Genomic DNA, 12,664 nt, shown 5'->3' with positions numbered 1-12,664 from the left:
TAACAAAATATTATTACTCACAGCACTCGTTACATTAAAAGTCAGGACCTGGTCGGCCATGGTCACAGCACGAGGATTCGACACAATGAAGCTGGCACTCAGCTGTTCAAAGATATGACAGACAGTATTTAATTAATCATCTAGAAATGGATCTGAATACACACATCCGCACACATCCACACACAAACCTGAGAAGTGGACACTATGTGATTGCGCATCAGTTCAAGCAGTTTTGTCTTACCCTAAATTGGGAGACATGGAAAGATAACGTCAAGTAATGCTTATGTGACTGGATAGAACATATACAGAGAATGTTACATTAATATATATATAATTAAACAGTTGTTATTTTTGCACTGTACCTCCTCTGAGGTAAGGAAGTCTAAATAGCCAGGCTTCAGGAAGTTAAAGGCTATATTTGTTGGAGCAAAAAGTGTAAAAGGTCCTTCTTCTTCTAAAACAGTTGCCATGTTGCTTTTCTGAGAAAAAGAAATATCAAAGTGTTCAAAATATATATACATCAAAGAATCCTACAGTCTTGGTGAGCATAAGAGGCTTCTTTCATTTAAAACATTAAAAAATCTTAAAACCCCCAAATTTTGAATGGTTTTGTATATTTCCACAAAAGGTAATTTAATTTTATAAGTAACATCTAATAACTCCCATTCATAATTGATTTGAATGGACTGATTAAAGTAATTCGAAGGATAGGATACCTAGGATACGTTTTATATGGTCAGAAAAAAATGACCTATGAAATAATAAAACGTCTCTTAAAATCAGCTCTACACTGTATTTAAAAAAAAAAAGCAAGAAAATGTGCTGCCAAATTTCTGCCAGGACAATATCCAATTAATTTTACAGACATTTCTGTTAACCCTAAAACAACTCTAAATAATGCAATGAAGTGTAAAATTAAAAAAAAACAGGTTCCTTCAGATTCCTTCATATTAATACAGTACATTGTGGCCTATTTTATGGATTTTTATTTATTTATTTATTTTTATATAGTATAACAAATATTTGTCCTATATTAAAAATGTAATTTCTAGCACAGGTCAAATATCTTATAATACATTAATTTAGGGTTAAATAGAGTTTAAAACTGTTACCTCAAGCAGAGACTTAAACTGAGAGAATTTTCCATTTCCTGAGAGAATCTGCAACAGGTTTTCCTGTTAAAAGACAAAAAGACAAATAGACATTTATTGGTTGTTGTAACTATTAAAAATAAAATTAAGTATTGTGTGTGTTTGGTGTTTGTTTTTTATGTATTATTTATTTTTTATATTCTCTTTCTCGTTTATTGCTTTTTAAGGAACTGCATCCATCAGCTTATTGTTTTTGTGGTTGTTTATTTTTTTGGTAAGGTTATGTGTGTAGTCAAGAGTTCCTTTCTTACGGCTGCCATGGAGACGGATTTTTATCTGCTCTGCTTGAAAATAGAAGTTTACCAATTACAAAAACAATCTAATGTTAACTCTGTCATCTTCACGCACACACACAGTGAAACATAAACAGATCTGAGATGGAAAGAGTTAAGAAAAGAAACAGGATGTGATGATTTCTCTCTTGTGTCCTGCATTTGCACATCCCTGAAAACAATCTGGGCATACACACACAACCTGCATTCAATCACCTACATCTGTCATTGATTCGGCAGCCATGCCAGTCAGAGTGTAGTAGAGGATTCCCTTCTTCAGCGAGTCAGAGTTCACCTCTCCCGCAACCATGTGCAGCTTAGCAAGATAGCGAGCTCTCATCTCGTTAGCCAGCAGGGTTTTCACTTGAGCAAAAGCATGTTAGAATTTGTTAGAGTATATAGGTATAATAATAACTAAAAGGATAGATTAAACCAATACAGTAAACATTTCTATGCTGAGCTGAAATGGTTTATTGCTGGTTTGTTGCTGGTCTAGCTGCTGCATCCATAAAGCCATTGAAAATTTTACAAGTCATTTTAAACTGTAATGATATTTTACAATATACTGTATTTCACAATAATTATAATTACGACAATATAATAAAATAATATGATAAGAAATACCAGTTTGCAATATCAAGCAGAAGTTGTATAGCTCAAAATAACTGGAAGCCTCACACATTCAAGTTACAAATGGCTGCATCCTTTCCTACATTAAAAAAAAAGGTGGATATGATCTATGTATCATATGTTGGTGGGTCTGTGTTTTCTAACTCACAGATGTGCCCTTAAAAGCCTTGTTCACTGGTACAAACACTGTAAACGGTCCAAGGGAGGTCAAAGGCCATGACATGAGTTTATCTGAAACGGCAGAAATAAAATTAGCACTACAGTGAATGTGGCTACAGTGATCTATTTTATTTATTATTAGGAACTTTGACATGTTAGATTGAGATGACATTTATATAATTGGCAGTGATGAAAATAATACTACAGTTATGAAAATTATTAAAATATAATATTAATTTTAATAATAATAATTAATAATTAATAAACAAATAAATAAAAATGACTGGGATTGGTTTGCCAGCAAGTCACTCACTGAACAGTGTAATGGCACTGGAGAGCTGACCCGTCCACTCTCCTCCTGGCTTTGAATTTAAGTCCTGCAACTGCTGAATTATGTTCCCAAAGCATATTTTTCCATTTCCAATGTAACCTTCACGGCACTTACAGCTGAAATGTTTGAAATTGAAGGCGTAGTTTTGAATATGTGGGGGAAAAAATCCATTAAAAATCAACCAAACAATTCAGAATTTGTCACCTACTCGACTGTTCCTGGTTCCACTGTGGCACAGGTGGCATATTTATGGCAGGAGTCTGGTTTGCACACATCTTTTACACTGCAGCCCTTTCTTTCAACAAACTTCTCAAATCCCTCCAAACACTCACAGTGAGACTGTGTAAAATTGAGAAGATGTCAAACCATGATCAAAGCAATCGGTGCATTCATGCTGCTCAGAAAGGTGCAAAGTGTTTTAAAGTGTTTACAAACACACCTTTCCAGGACCATCATACACACAGCGTGTAGAGCCAGATGTGCAGTTGCCCAGGTTCGTTTGGCAAGGGTCAATGGGCATGCAGACACGGCCATCTCCACTGTAGCCTTCTGTACATGTGCAGACATGCTGGTTCGGTCCTGTATGTGCACACACTGCATTTGCATGGCACACGCCTCTCAAGCAGGGGTTAATTGCTGCATAAACAGTGTGACAAAGAAAGACAATAGATTAGTAAGATCAAGAAGCCTCCAGAAATTTCCAGATTTGACCAGTACAGTATACATTCCTATGATGGTCTGAGATGGGTCAGAGTGTTAATTGCTGGTTTGGTGGTAGTCTAACTGGCGCATCAGAATAACCATGCTTTTCATGGTTTTTTAGAGACTTTCAAAAACTTCAACAAAAAAAAAAAAAAAAATCTTATCCAAACTATATATATAGGCCTATATTATTGAGAATTATTTTAAAATGACCATAGATAACCAGCTATTTATGTAACATCATATTTAACCCACTTCTCAATAAAGATTTAACAAACCTTTCCTACCATTAGCAGTGTAAATGCAGTACTCACATGTACACTGGGTTCCATCACCTTGATAACCAGGTTTGCACCTGCACAGAAGCTGCCCTGTGGACATGTCCTCAATACAACGAGAATTCGGCCCACACCGCAAAGCAGCACATGCTGGGAGCTCTGAAGAGAAAAAACACACTCACTCTTATGCTGCTTCAATATCAAATGTATCATACACACAGAAATAATCCAAGGTCTTACCTCGATCGCAGTCTATACCAGTATACCCAGACAGACATGTGCACTGTCCCGTGCCCTTCACACCACTGTCACATATGCCATTCTTGCAACTACACACTGAATAGCACATAAGGCAGTTAGAGCACAGTACCAACACCAACAAAACCCAAATCAATCAATACAGCTGTACAGAACAAAAAGGGACTCTAACCGTTACTGCACTTGTTTCCATATAAGTTTGCTTTACAATCCTCACAAGCTGTTCCCCTAAAACCTGGCTGCAAAAAAAAAGTCCAGAAAGTCTCAACGGATGCTCAATAAAAGTGTGTTTGATTCAGACAGAAGAAGAGAAGGAAAAGAAACTTACTGCACATGTGCAAGTCCCATTGCCTGTTATACCATCCGAGCAGACTCCATTATTGCCGCAGGGCATCGCTGCCGATCCTGGACATTCTATTGACAGAATGATGTCTTTAATTAGATTTCATGATGTTAAAAGTGAATAAACCTTTTCAAATTGTTTGTTTCAATCAGACAAAATGGCCAATTTGGAGACATCAGTCACACATTTGTATTTTATATTATTTTTTTAAATTTTATATTTTTTCCAATTTTTTGTTTTAATTATGACCCCCCCCCCCCCCCCAAAAAAAAAGAGGAAGGAGGACAAGGATATGATATTTAACCACAGAACATGACTTTACTAAAGGATATAAAAGCATAAAATATTATTTCTATAAGCTATAGGCCTATGCCTATGCAATTATTCGTTAATTATGTTTAAATATGTAGATTACTTTTACTATTTATATAAGCTACTTATACTATTTATGTAAACTGCTTTTATTTATTTTCCATTGCAACTTTAAAAACAGGTCTAAGGAGTTTGTTGTTTTCATGTAGCCTTGGCAACTAGCCTGAATAATATGCACATAAAATGAAACGTCAACTCACCTCAACATGCCTTTTGCAATCATTTAACCCGCCATGGGCAATGCTGAAGCCGCTGTTACAAATAGTGCAGCGAGCAAGACTGTCATTATGTTTGACACTTATAAGACTTTCGTGTAGTCTGCTGTAAAATGTGTCTTATACTTGTTTTTTTTTTGGGGGGGGGGGGGGGGGGGGGGCACACTCTCCCTCTGCCATGGTGCTCCTGTTTCTAGATAGGAAACTGATTAATTTGGTTCGGGAGAAGAGATAAAAGCCCGCCCACACTGACAATTGATTGGTTGATTTGCCGAAACAGGCCAATCAGGATGCTCTCTGTCTTACATGCGCTTCGCACACACGCACACTAGCACACACACCCAAGGTCTCTCGCTCCCTCTCCCTCTCTGCCGTGCGCGCGCTACACGGTTTGAAACACAGTCGCATGCGCTTTTGCTCGCTCTAGATTCCGGGAGATTTTAACTAATTTGCGGGCATCAGGGAGCCTCTATCATTATGCGGGAGACTCCCGGGACTTCCGGGAGACTTGGGATGTCTGTCAGTCACACATTTGACAAGAGAATGGTGCTAACAACACCAAGGTCATGAGTTTGATTCAAAGGGAATGCATGAATTTAAGCCTCATGTTGAGATCTGGTCATTTTGACCAGGAGAGGGTTTTCTTCTTCCACACTTAAACTTATTGACTTTACTCACAACTCTTCCAAAAAAACCCTTTTTTTCCATCTTGGTAGACTTTTGGTGTTTCGAGTCAAAAATGGCCACCTTACAAAAAATTGCTAATAAATCTCTCATTATGCTTTATTTTTACCAATCACTGGATTCAGTCCTTTGATCGACTTGTTCTATTTCAATTAGCACAGGTTTTGTTTTCGTTTGGAACTGACTGGTTGTAGGCCTTACTGATCTGAACTTATGCATCTCAGTCTTTGAGTGAATATGGCCAAAATTAACCATAAATTATGTTTTACTTTGACTCAAATAGTGAAGTACATAATCTCAGATCACTAAGGCCTATGACCAATCATTTCAAAAAAGAAAAACAAAACTTGTGGTAATTGAAAGAAAACAAGTTGACCAAAAGATTAGTAAGGTGATTGGTAAGGTGATAATATTGCATATTGAAAGATTTAAAAGCAATTATATACCAAGCGCATATATACCAGCACCTTCAAAGTAACATGAGATTTGTTGGATAACTGTGCCAACATGCATAAAATGCAAATGTAAAAACGTAAAAAATGTAATTTGTTTTGAATTTTGCTAAGGCGAGGTCAGCAAGATTGGGTGAGAGTGACGTGAGGGCAGATACTTTTCTGTTTAGTTTGAGTAAGATTGATCTGAGATCAGGGTTTTCTAAGACTGATCTTTGGTCAGTGGGTTTGGGGTTGTATGGTCTCTCCAAGAGGATATGAGTTAGCAGAGTTTCTCTGTTCTTCAAACAGCCTCTCGTCTGTTCCACTGACCCGCACTCATCCTTTCCTTCCCACTATTTTTGCCCTGGACATTTAGTCCTGACAAAATCCCTTCATCGAGATCAGATCCTTCCCGGCAACTCATAAATACACACACATCAGCCACAGACGTGTGACAACAAATAAAAGCCACACTTGCAGAATATGCAGACAGTTAGTCATGAGCAGGCCCACTTTCTGCACTTTCTTCACATTTTCTGCACTTACTGAGAAGGAAAATTTTATGCAAATGAATAGAATACTAATCTTCACAAATGAACAAGTTCAAAACAGTGACTTTAAATCCAAGAAAAATGCTACATGTTGCTCCAGTTCTGAATTTCCTCCCATAATGCTTCACTAAGCTTCCATAATGCTGACCTGTCTCATATATGCAAAGGTCAAATCATTTAACTCTTGAGGAACAATGCAGGAAGTTCTGCTGATAAGAGACCAAAGAAACCAAGACAATACACGGCAACTAAAGTGCTTGATTCAGCAAACTTATAGTGGGATCTGTTTGAGTGCTGACAAACAGAGGAAATACTGGAAATGAGACCTCCACAGTGTGTTGGTCAGCAAATTCCAGTGGTACAGAGGCACAGACCTGCCATATCCCTCTCAGAGGGAAGGAAGTACACAAATCCCTTGTTCCACAGCAGTTTAAAACTTCCTCTCATAGTGTGTGACAAGACATACAATAATATGTCAGCGTATATACACTGGACATACAGCTCCCACAGGAAAAAACAACTGTGAGAAACAACACCATCATGGTCTCATAATCACATAAAATCTTAAAAATGGAATAAAGGATAAAGCGCGCCTCCCAAATATTGACAACTGTGGAAGGTCACATTCATGCATATAGGATTTATATCCCTAGTCAAAAAAAGAATGCTAATGGAATTACTATCATGATTTGAAAGCGATCCAAAAGGATCTTATGGGAATCAAATTAGAATTCTAATAAGAGTCACATAAGATCCTGCTGGATAAACTAAAATTCCTACATCCTAGTTTATTTCTTCTGGAAGTTCAGTTTATCCAGCAGGATTACATTTTATTTTTAGAGGATAGATACTTTTATTGGTTATATTATGAAAAATAATGAGAAATCGTCATAAAAACTAATATGAATTATCACAGAAATTCTATTTCCATTCCTTAAGGATCTTTTAGACTTGGAATGATAGTAATAGTTATGTTTTTCAACTTCTTTTCCCAGGAGGAACCATGCTTCCCCTTGTTTGTGTTTCAGTCTTGTTAGTGGTCGCATCAGAATTGTTCCTGTCCGACTCTTCCGATCAAAATATTCCCTCAGTGCATCTTCCCTCACAGAATGGCGGAAATACCAAATTCCATTTAAAATGTGTTAAAATCAGATAAGAACACTCGCTTTTAGGCAAAATTTATCTGGTTTAAGAGGTTACTGAAGTAATAGGTCTTCTATGGAACAGAATTTAAACAGAATTATACAAACAACCACATAATTCTTGTACAATGACCTCAAACTCACCAATGCAGTCATTGCCCCAGTAACCTGGACAGCACTTGGGCTCCACCGTGTTTTTGTAACACTCGAACGAACAGCCCGTTGCAGACAAAGCTAATGTGATGTGATACCTAAACACACATTGAGAGATTATTGTATACTTATTGCCTCAGTATTTTGCTTATGCACAAAGAAAACTCCTCATCTTGGCACAAAAGCTGTTAATGACCTGTTAACAGTGGGCTTTCTGTCAGATATAATAGTATGGTATTTCATTCTAAATAATTCAAAGAGCTTTTAAACAAATTGTTACTGTCCTTCTGGACACATTTGGTCCCCATAATAGCAAAACCTTACCAGCACAAACACACATTTACCTGCAGTCCTTTGCACTTTTCTCTGGCTGCCTCTTGGTGTAGCCATCGGGACAGCTTACTAAAGGCGTCAAGGAGCAGGAATGACACCTTGATTTAGTCACCACCTGGATGTTCTGATCACAGCGGTTCTGGCCACAGACACCAACAAAATCACATACAAACACAGATAGACATAACATATTAGTTCTCACAACAAAAAGCAAACAAAAGACAGTTCATTGCAATGTTCTCTTTCATATGGCATTTTCATAAAACCGATAAAGCATGCTGGATCTTAACAGCTGTCACTGATTTTCCAAGGAGATTTACCGGATTCGTTCATGACTTGCATAGCTGACCAATAACACTCTCGGGATTATTTTACCCAGCATTCCATTGTGCATGTCATACGATACTAAAAAATTGCTTACATAATGTATCTTAAAGTGCTACATTTTCCACATTTTTCCACTGCAACCACAGAAATGTAAACATTCTCCAGCTAAATACAGAGAAAGTATCCCTGGAAACGGATATGAACTAATATCAAAGAGAACTGCATGTTTATGTTGTTCTATGATTGTAGATTGACGAAGTATGTAAAGAGGAAATGGAAGTAGAGCAAGTTTTGATTTGAGATCAACTGATTAACCTCGGAAAGCATATGCGTCAGTGCAAGTAAACCAAATCAAACTGCTTTCTCTATTAATTCTACTCTACTAACTTGTTAAAACATATTTTATCTTGCAGTATAACTGTTAAAATCAATATAATGTCACTTATGAACACCCATATTACATGTGACTCTCACCTGTGGTGTTGCACCAGCTGTACAGAGTATCTCAGTCCCCAGCAGTAGGATCAGACCTCCACAGATTGAGTTTAAGATGAGCTTCATGGTAATTATACTTTCTGTTTCCCTCTCACACTCTTTCTGGCTCTCTGAGGTCCTTCACCAGACTGTGGCAACACAGGTTGTCCTTCTGCCTTTTAAACAGTTCCTCCCTCTCTCTTTCCTGTACCGAAACAAGATGAGAGTCAGAGGGCGACACCTTCCCCTAAAATTTCAGGCAAATGCCTAAAATCCCTTTCAAATTACACATGCAATTATAACTCTTCCGTAACCATACCAGAGAAACCCATTAAATAGAGAAAATAATTATGCTTGGTGTTGTGTTGAGACCCGAGATACCAGAGAAACCCATTAAATAGAATAAGTTTCATATTGTAGTGTTTTTTTTTTTTTTACCTTTAATGGTTTAATGTTTGTTTATAAAATCATCTTTTTCTTGTTTTAAGAATGTTGCTCTAACATAATCTAGCTAAATTTAGTTTAAAAGCCAGAAAAAAGAAAGGAAGGGGGGAAAAAGCCAATGGTGAAAGTTTAAAGATTTAATTCTGTTACAGAGGTTTGATTTTGCAGCTCATTTTTTTCTCATTTGAAAGATGCTGACATATTTTTACTGGAAAACCAGACAAAATGCTGATTAAGAAAATGATTTTTACAGCGTGGCAATGAGATCCTTATGGAAGCTTGTTTCCACTATGGAATTAAAATAAAAGAAATAAATAAGAACGATAATTATGACTTTGACCCAATTATGAGTTTATATATCACCATTTGGATTTTTATTCTCAGAATTGTGAGTTCACATCTCGTAATTCTGAGTGTATATCTTGCAATTCAGATTTTTTTTCTCAAAAAGTCAGAATTGTGAGAAAGTTGCAATTACCCTTTTTTTTCGTGGCATAAACAAGCTTGCATAGATCTTGGTGCCATCAAGGAGAAATGTGGAGAAAAATCCTGATTTCTTTGGCATTGATGTAACACATTTACGATTATGAAATATAATCAACAAATATTTTGCTGAATAGTTGGTGACCAATGCAGTTAGAAAGCTGGGAAGAAGCTGATCAATTTCCAGGAGTGATGAAACTGGTGTGTGTATGTGTACTGAATAAACAGAGCTCAAGGCAGAAGAATCACAGGATGTCCTCACTCATAAATAAGCCAAGCGGTCAGGTGAAGATACCCTGTCACACACACACTTCCTGTATGTCTTGCTGCATCATGACTTTCCTTTCATAGTTCCAGAACTTTCATACTAAGGAATTCCTTGTAGACCACATGCATGTTATATATATATATATATATATTTGCCTATGAGGTGGTTAGTATGTTTTATAATCGTGAGAGAGCATAAACAGCGCTGTGTTTTAACACTTAGGCATGTGTTGCTTGTTGTTTTTCCCAACTGCTTAGGAAAACAAATGAAAAACTGCATGACAACCGCTCAACTGTCGTTTCTACGTGCCAAAAGCTATTTGAAACGGTTCTCTGAAATCTGCTCTGAATGGACTCCCAACCAGCTGTAAAAAATCAAACACATTTTTATCCCATTCAAAACTGTACTTGACACCCCAACCACAAGAACACAATGTACTTTACAATATGCTAACAGTGAATGTATGTGGGTCTACTCACCACAATAATTATTTGACCAAGTTAGTTTCTTTCTGTTCAGAAGTTTCCTGAAATTGACATTTATACATGAATTGGAGTTTTGAAGGAGATGTTTTAGGACACTACACCTTTTTATGTACATATGCATTTCACACATGGCATGCGCAGATTGCACACTCGACTGCTTTGTGATACTTAAACTGACCTTGACCTGGCTTGCACAAGAAAGTTGTGCAGTTGCAGGCTACACTTTCAAATTCCAGTTGTACAAACATGGGGATGTTCTGATTTCCATTTTTTGTTGTTGTTGTTTCCACATTCGCATTGTGTTGTACAAGGAGTTGATTGTGCAACAATTTATGCATTATTTACACATAAATGATTGATGCACAATCAATCAATCAATCGTTGATGTGTTATTTACCTATTAAAATTAATGCATAAAAAATTATCGCATATTTGAACCTCATAGCAAATTCTACACAAACCTAAAAAAAAAACAAATGGAGTACAATATAGGCATATAGCTACTAAACTGACTTTTACTTACTAAAAGTATAAACTAGCAATCAAGGGGCAGAAGGAATTGTGTGCAACAGGTTTAATTTAGAGGCCTTGATACAGTAGGTTTTATAGGATTAAAATTCTCCTTTGTAAACACTTTTTGGGTTTAATAAAACCTTCATTTTTTAAAGCTGAAATTATGATTAAATGTCAATGTCTTAAATCAGACTCCCTCATGTGGTCTTCTTTGGCAAGATTCTGTGACTCCACCAGAGGGAGGCAAATGGTTGCCGTGATTTTGCCGTGTAAGACATGTTCCTGGATCAACATCTTTTGTTGATCCTGGATCAACATTACTGTCCAAAAATATAGACTTAACCCAATCCCTACCCCAAAACCTAACCCTACCCATAATTTATTTCCTAAAATCAGTGTAAAAATGATAGCTGATTAACAAGGGTTAACTAACCCTGATCATAAGCCATCATCATGATCATAGCAATATGGTGAGATGCAGTAAGCAAAGACATATAGGATCAGAACAAATCGCAACAGTAGGATGAATTGTTTAAAAAATACATTTCATAGCAATATGGTGAGATGCAGTAAAAAAGAAGCAAAGAAACAAAGAAAACGTTGTGGGTGTTTTAGGGATTTAAGCAACAGTTATTGGCAGGAAAACAGTGCTGCCAATCCAAAACCCCTCAGGCCTTAACCAACACAACCAGACAGAGCTATGAGCCCCTACAGACTTCTGGGAAGGCGTACAGAGCATGGCACAACTCATAGAGCATGCACGAATGAGCCGGTGAAAAAAGCGTGACTCTTGGCTTCGGATGTAATGCTATGCTTGAATGGACGTAACTGATCATTCACATACTGAGACAAAAGATGAGCGATGATCGCAATGAGCGATGACCCTATAGTCTCCAAAGGCCAGCGTGGATCAAATGAACATCCAAAACATATTGTGCTTGTGTGCATGCGGTCGCACCACCCACTGCGATGCATTCAGTCTCGACTCAAAGGCGCACACACAGAAAAACTGAATAATTTCAGAAAAGAAAAAAAAAATCTCTTCAACTTAGATTAAAGGAATGTAAAATATTGCATGGACATGCCTCAAAAACCTCTGGGGCCCAGCAAACAATGAGTATAAAAGGCAGAATAATTTCATTAAAGTATAAGGAAGGGGGAAAACCATATTCTTCTATTTATTATACGATTGAATTTCATCTGCAGAAATATTTGTCTTTGTTTTAAGAGTTTGAGTGCTGCTTTTTCCTCACCAAACTACACTTCCAGAACATTAAAAAAAAGTTTCAGCTCATTAGCAATGACGGAACAAAACCTGTAAAGGTAATATTGCAGTACAGCAGATTTAATTTGACAAATCATTTAATTTCAAGAATGATTTAAATTATGAATGTTTACTAATGATAATTAGAGGGTTGGGGTGAGGGAATGAGGTGAGGAAGAGGTTGGGTTGGAAGTGAGCTGTTGTGTTGGTTTGATAGGAGAGATGTGTTGAGGTGGACTCCTTTTGCCTGCATATCTCTCCAGGATGGGTTGGCACCAGGTTTCCATGTCTGAAGGTCTGAGCGCTGCTCTTAAAAAATATACCTGGAGGGTTGTAGCGATTGATGCAAGTTTTTAACAGAATTGTTTTGTGAATCACTGTCTGTGATTCATCAACTT

At 37.1% G+C, this 12,664-nt stretch overlaps 1 protein-coding gene across 1 annotated transcript in view; it reads right to left on the bottom strand.

Annotated features, from left to right (window-relative positions):
• Window positions 1–8,896, bottom strand: part of LOC109075709 (stabilin-2-like) — a 37,641-nt gene extending 28,745 nt beyond the window's left edge. Inside the window, exons 1-15 of the mRNA XM_042736326.1 lie at window positions 8,810–8,896; window positions 8,020–8,147; window positions 7,667–7,773; window positions 4,110–4,195; window positions 3,954–4,020; window positions 3,764–3,859; window positions 3,560–3,682; window positions 2,983–3,179; window positions 2,752–2,882; window positions 2,526–2,659; window positions 1,644–1,786; window positions 1,113–1,175; window positions 363–479; window positions 189–242; window positions 22–102 (exon numbers count right to left, since the gene is read on the bottom strand). Of these exons, the coding sequence (XP_042592260.1) occupies window positions 22–102; window positions 189–242; window positions 363–479; window positions 1,113–1,175; window positions 1,644–1,786; window positions 2,526–2,659; window positions 2,752–2,882; window positions 2,983–3,179; window positions 3,560–3,682; window positions 3,764–3,859; window positions 3,954–4,020; window positions 4,110–4,195; window positions 7,667–7,773; window positions 8,020–8,147; window positions 8,810–8,896 (1,614 nt within the window). The remainder of the gene's footprint in view (window positions 1–21; window positions 103–188; window positions 243–362; window positions 480–1,112; window positions 1,176–1,643; window positions 1,787–2,525; window positions 2,660–2,751; window positions 2,883–2,982; window positions 3,180–3,559; window positions 3,683–3,763; window positions 3,860–3,953; window positions 4,021–4,109; window positions 4,196–7,666; window positions 7,774–8,019; window positions 8,148–8,809) is intronic.
• Between the last annotated feature and the right edge of the window lie 3,768 nt (window positions 8,897–12,664).

This window comes from Cyprinus carpio, chromosome A4, assembly GCF_018340385.1.
Source record: "Cyprinus carpio isolate SPL01 chromosome A4, ASM1834038v1, whole genome shotgun sequence".
NCBI classification, from domain to species: Eukaryota; Metazoa; Chordata; class Actinopteri; order Cypriniformes; family Cyprinidae; genus Cyprinus; species Cyprinus carpio.
The sequence above is the reverse complement of the archived record's forward strand: the minus strand, read 5'-3'. Positions and strand labels throughout refer to the sequence as shown.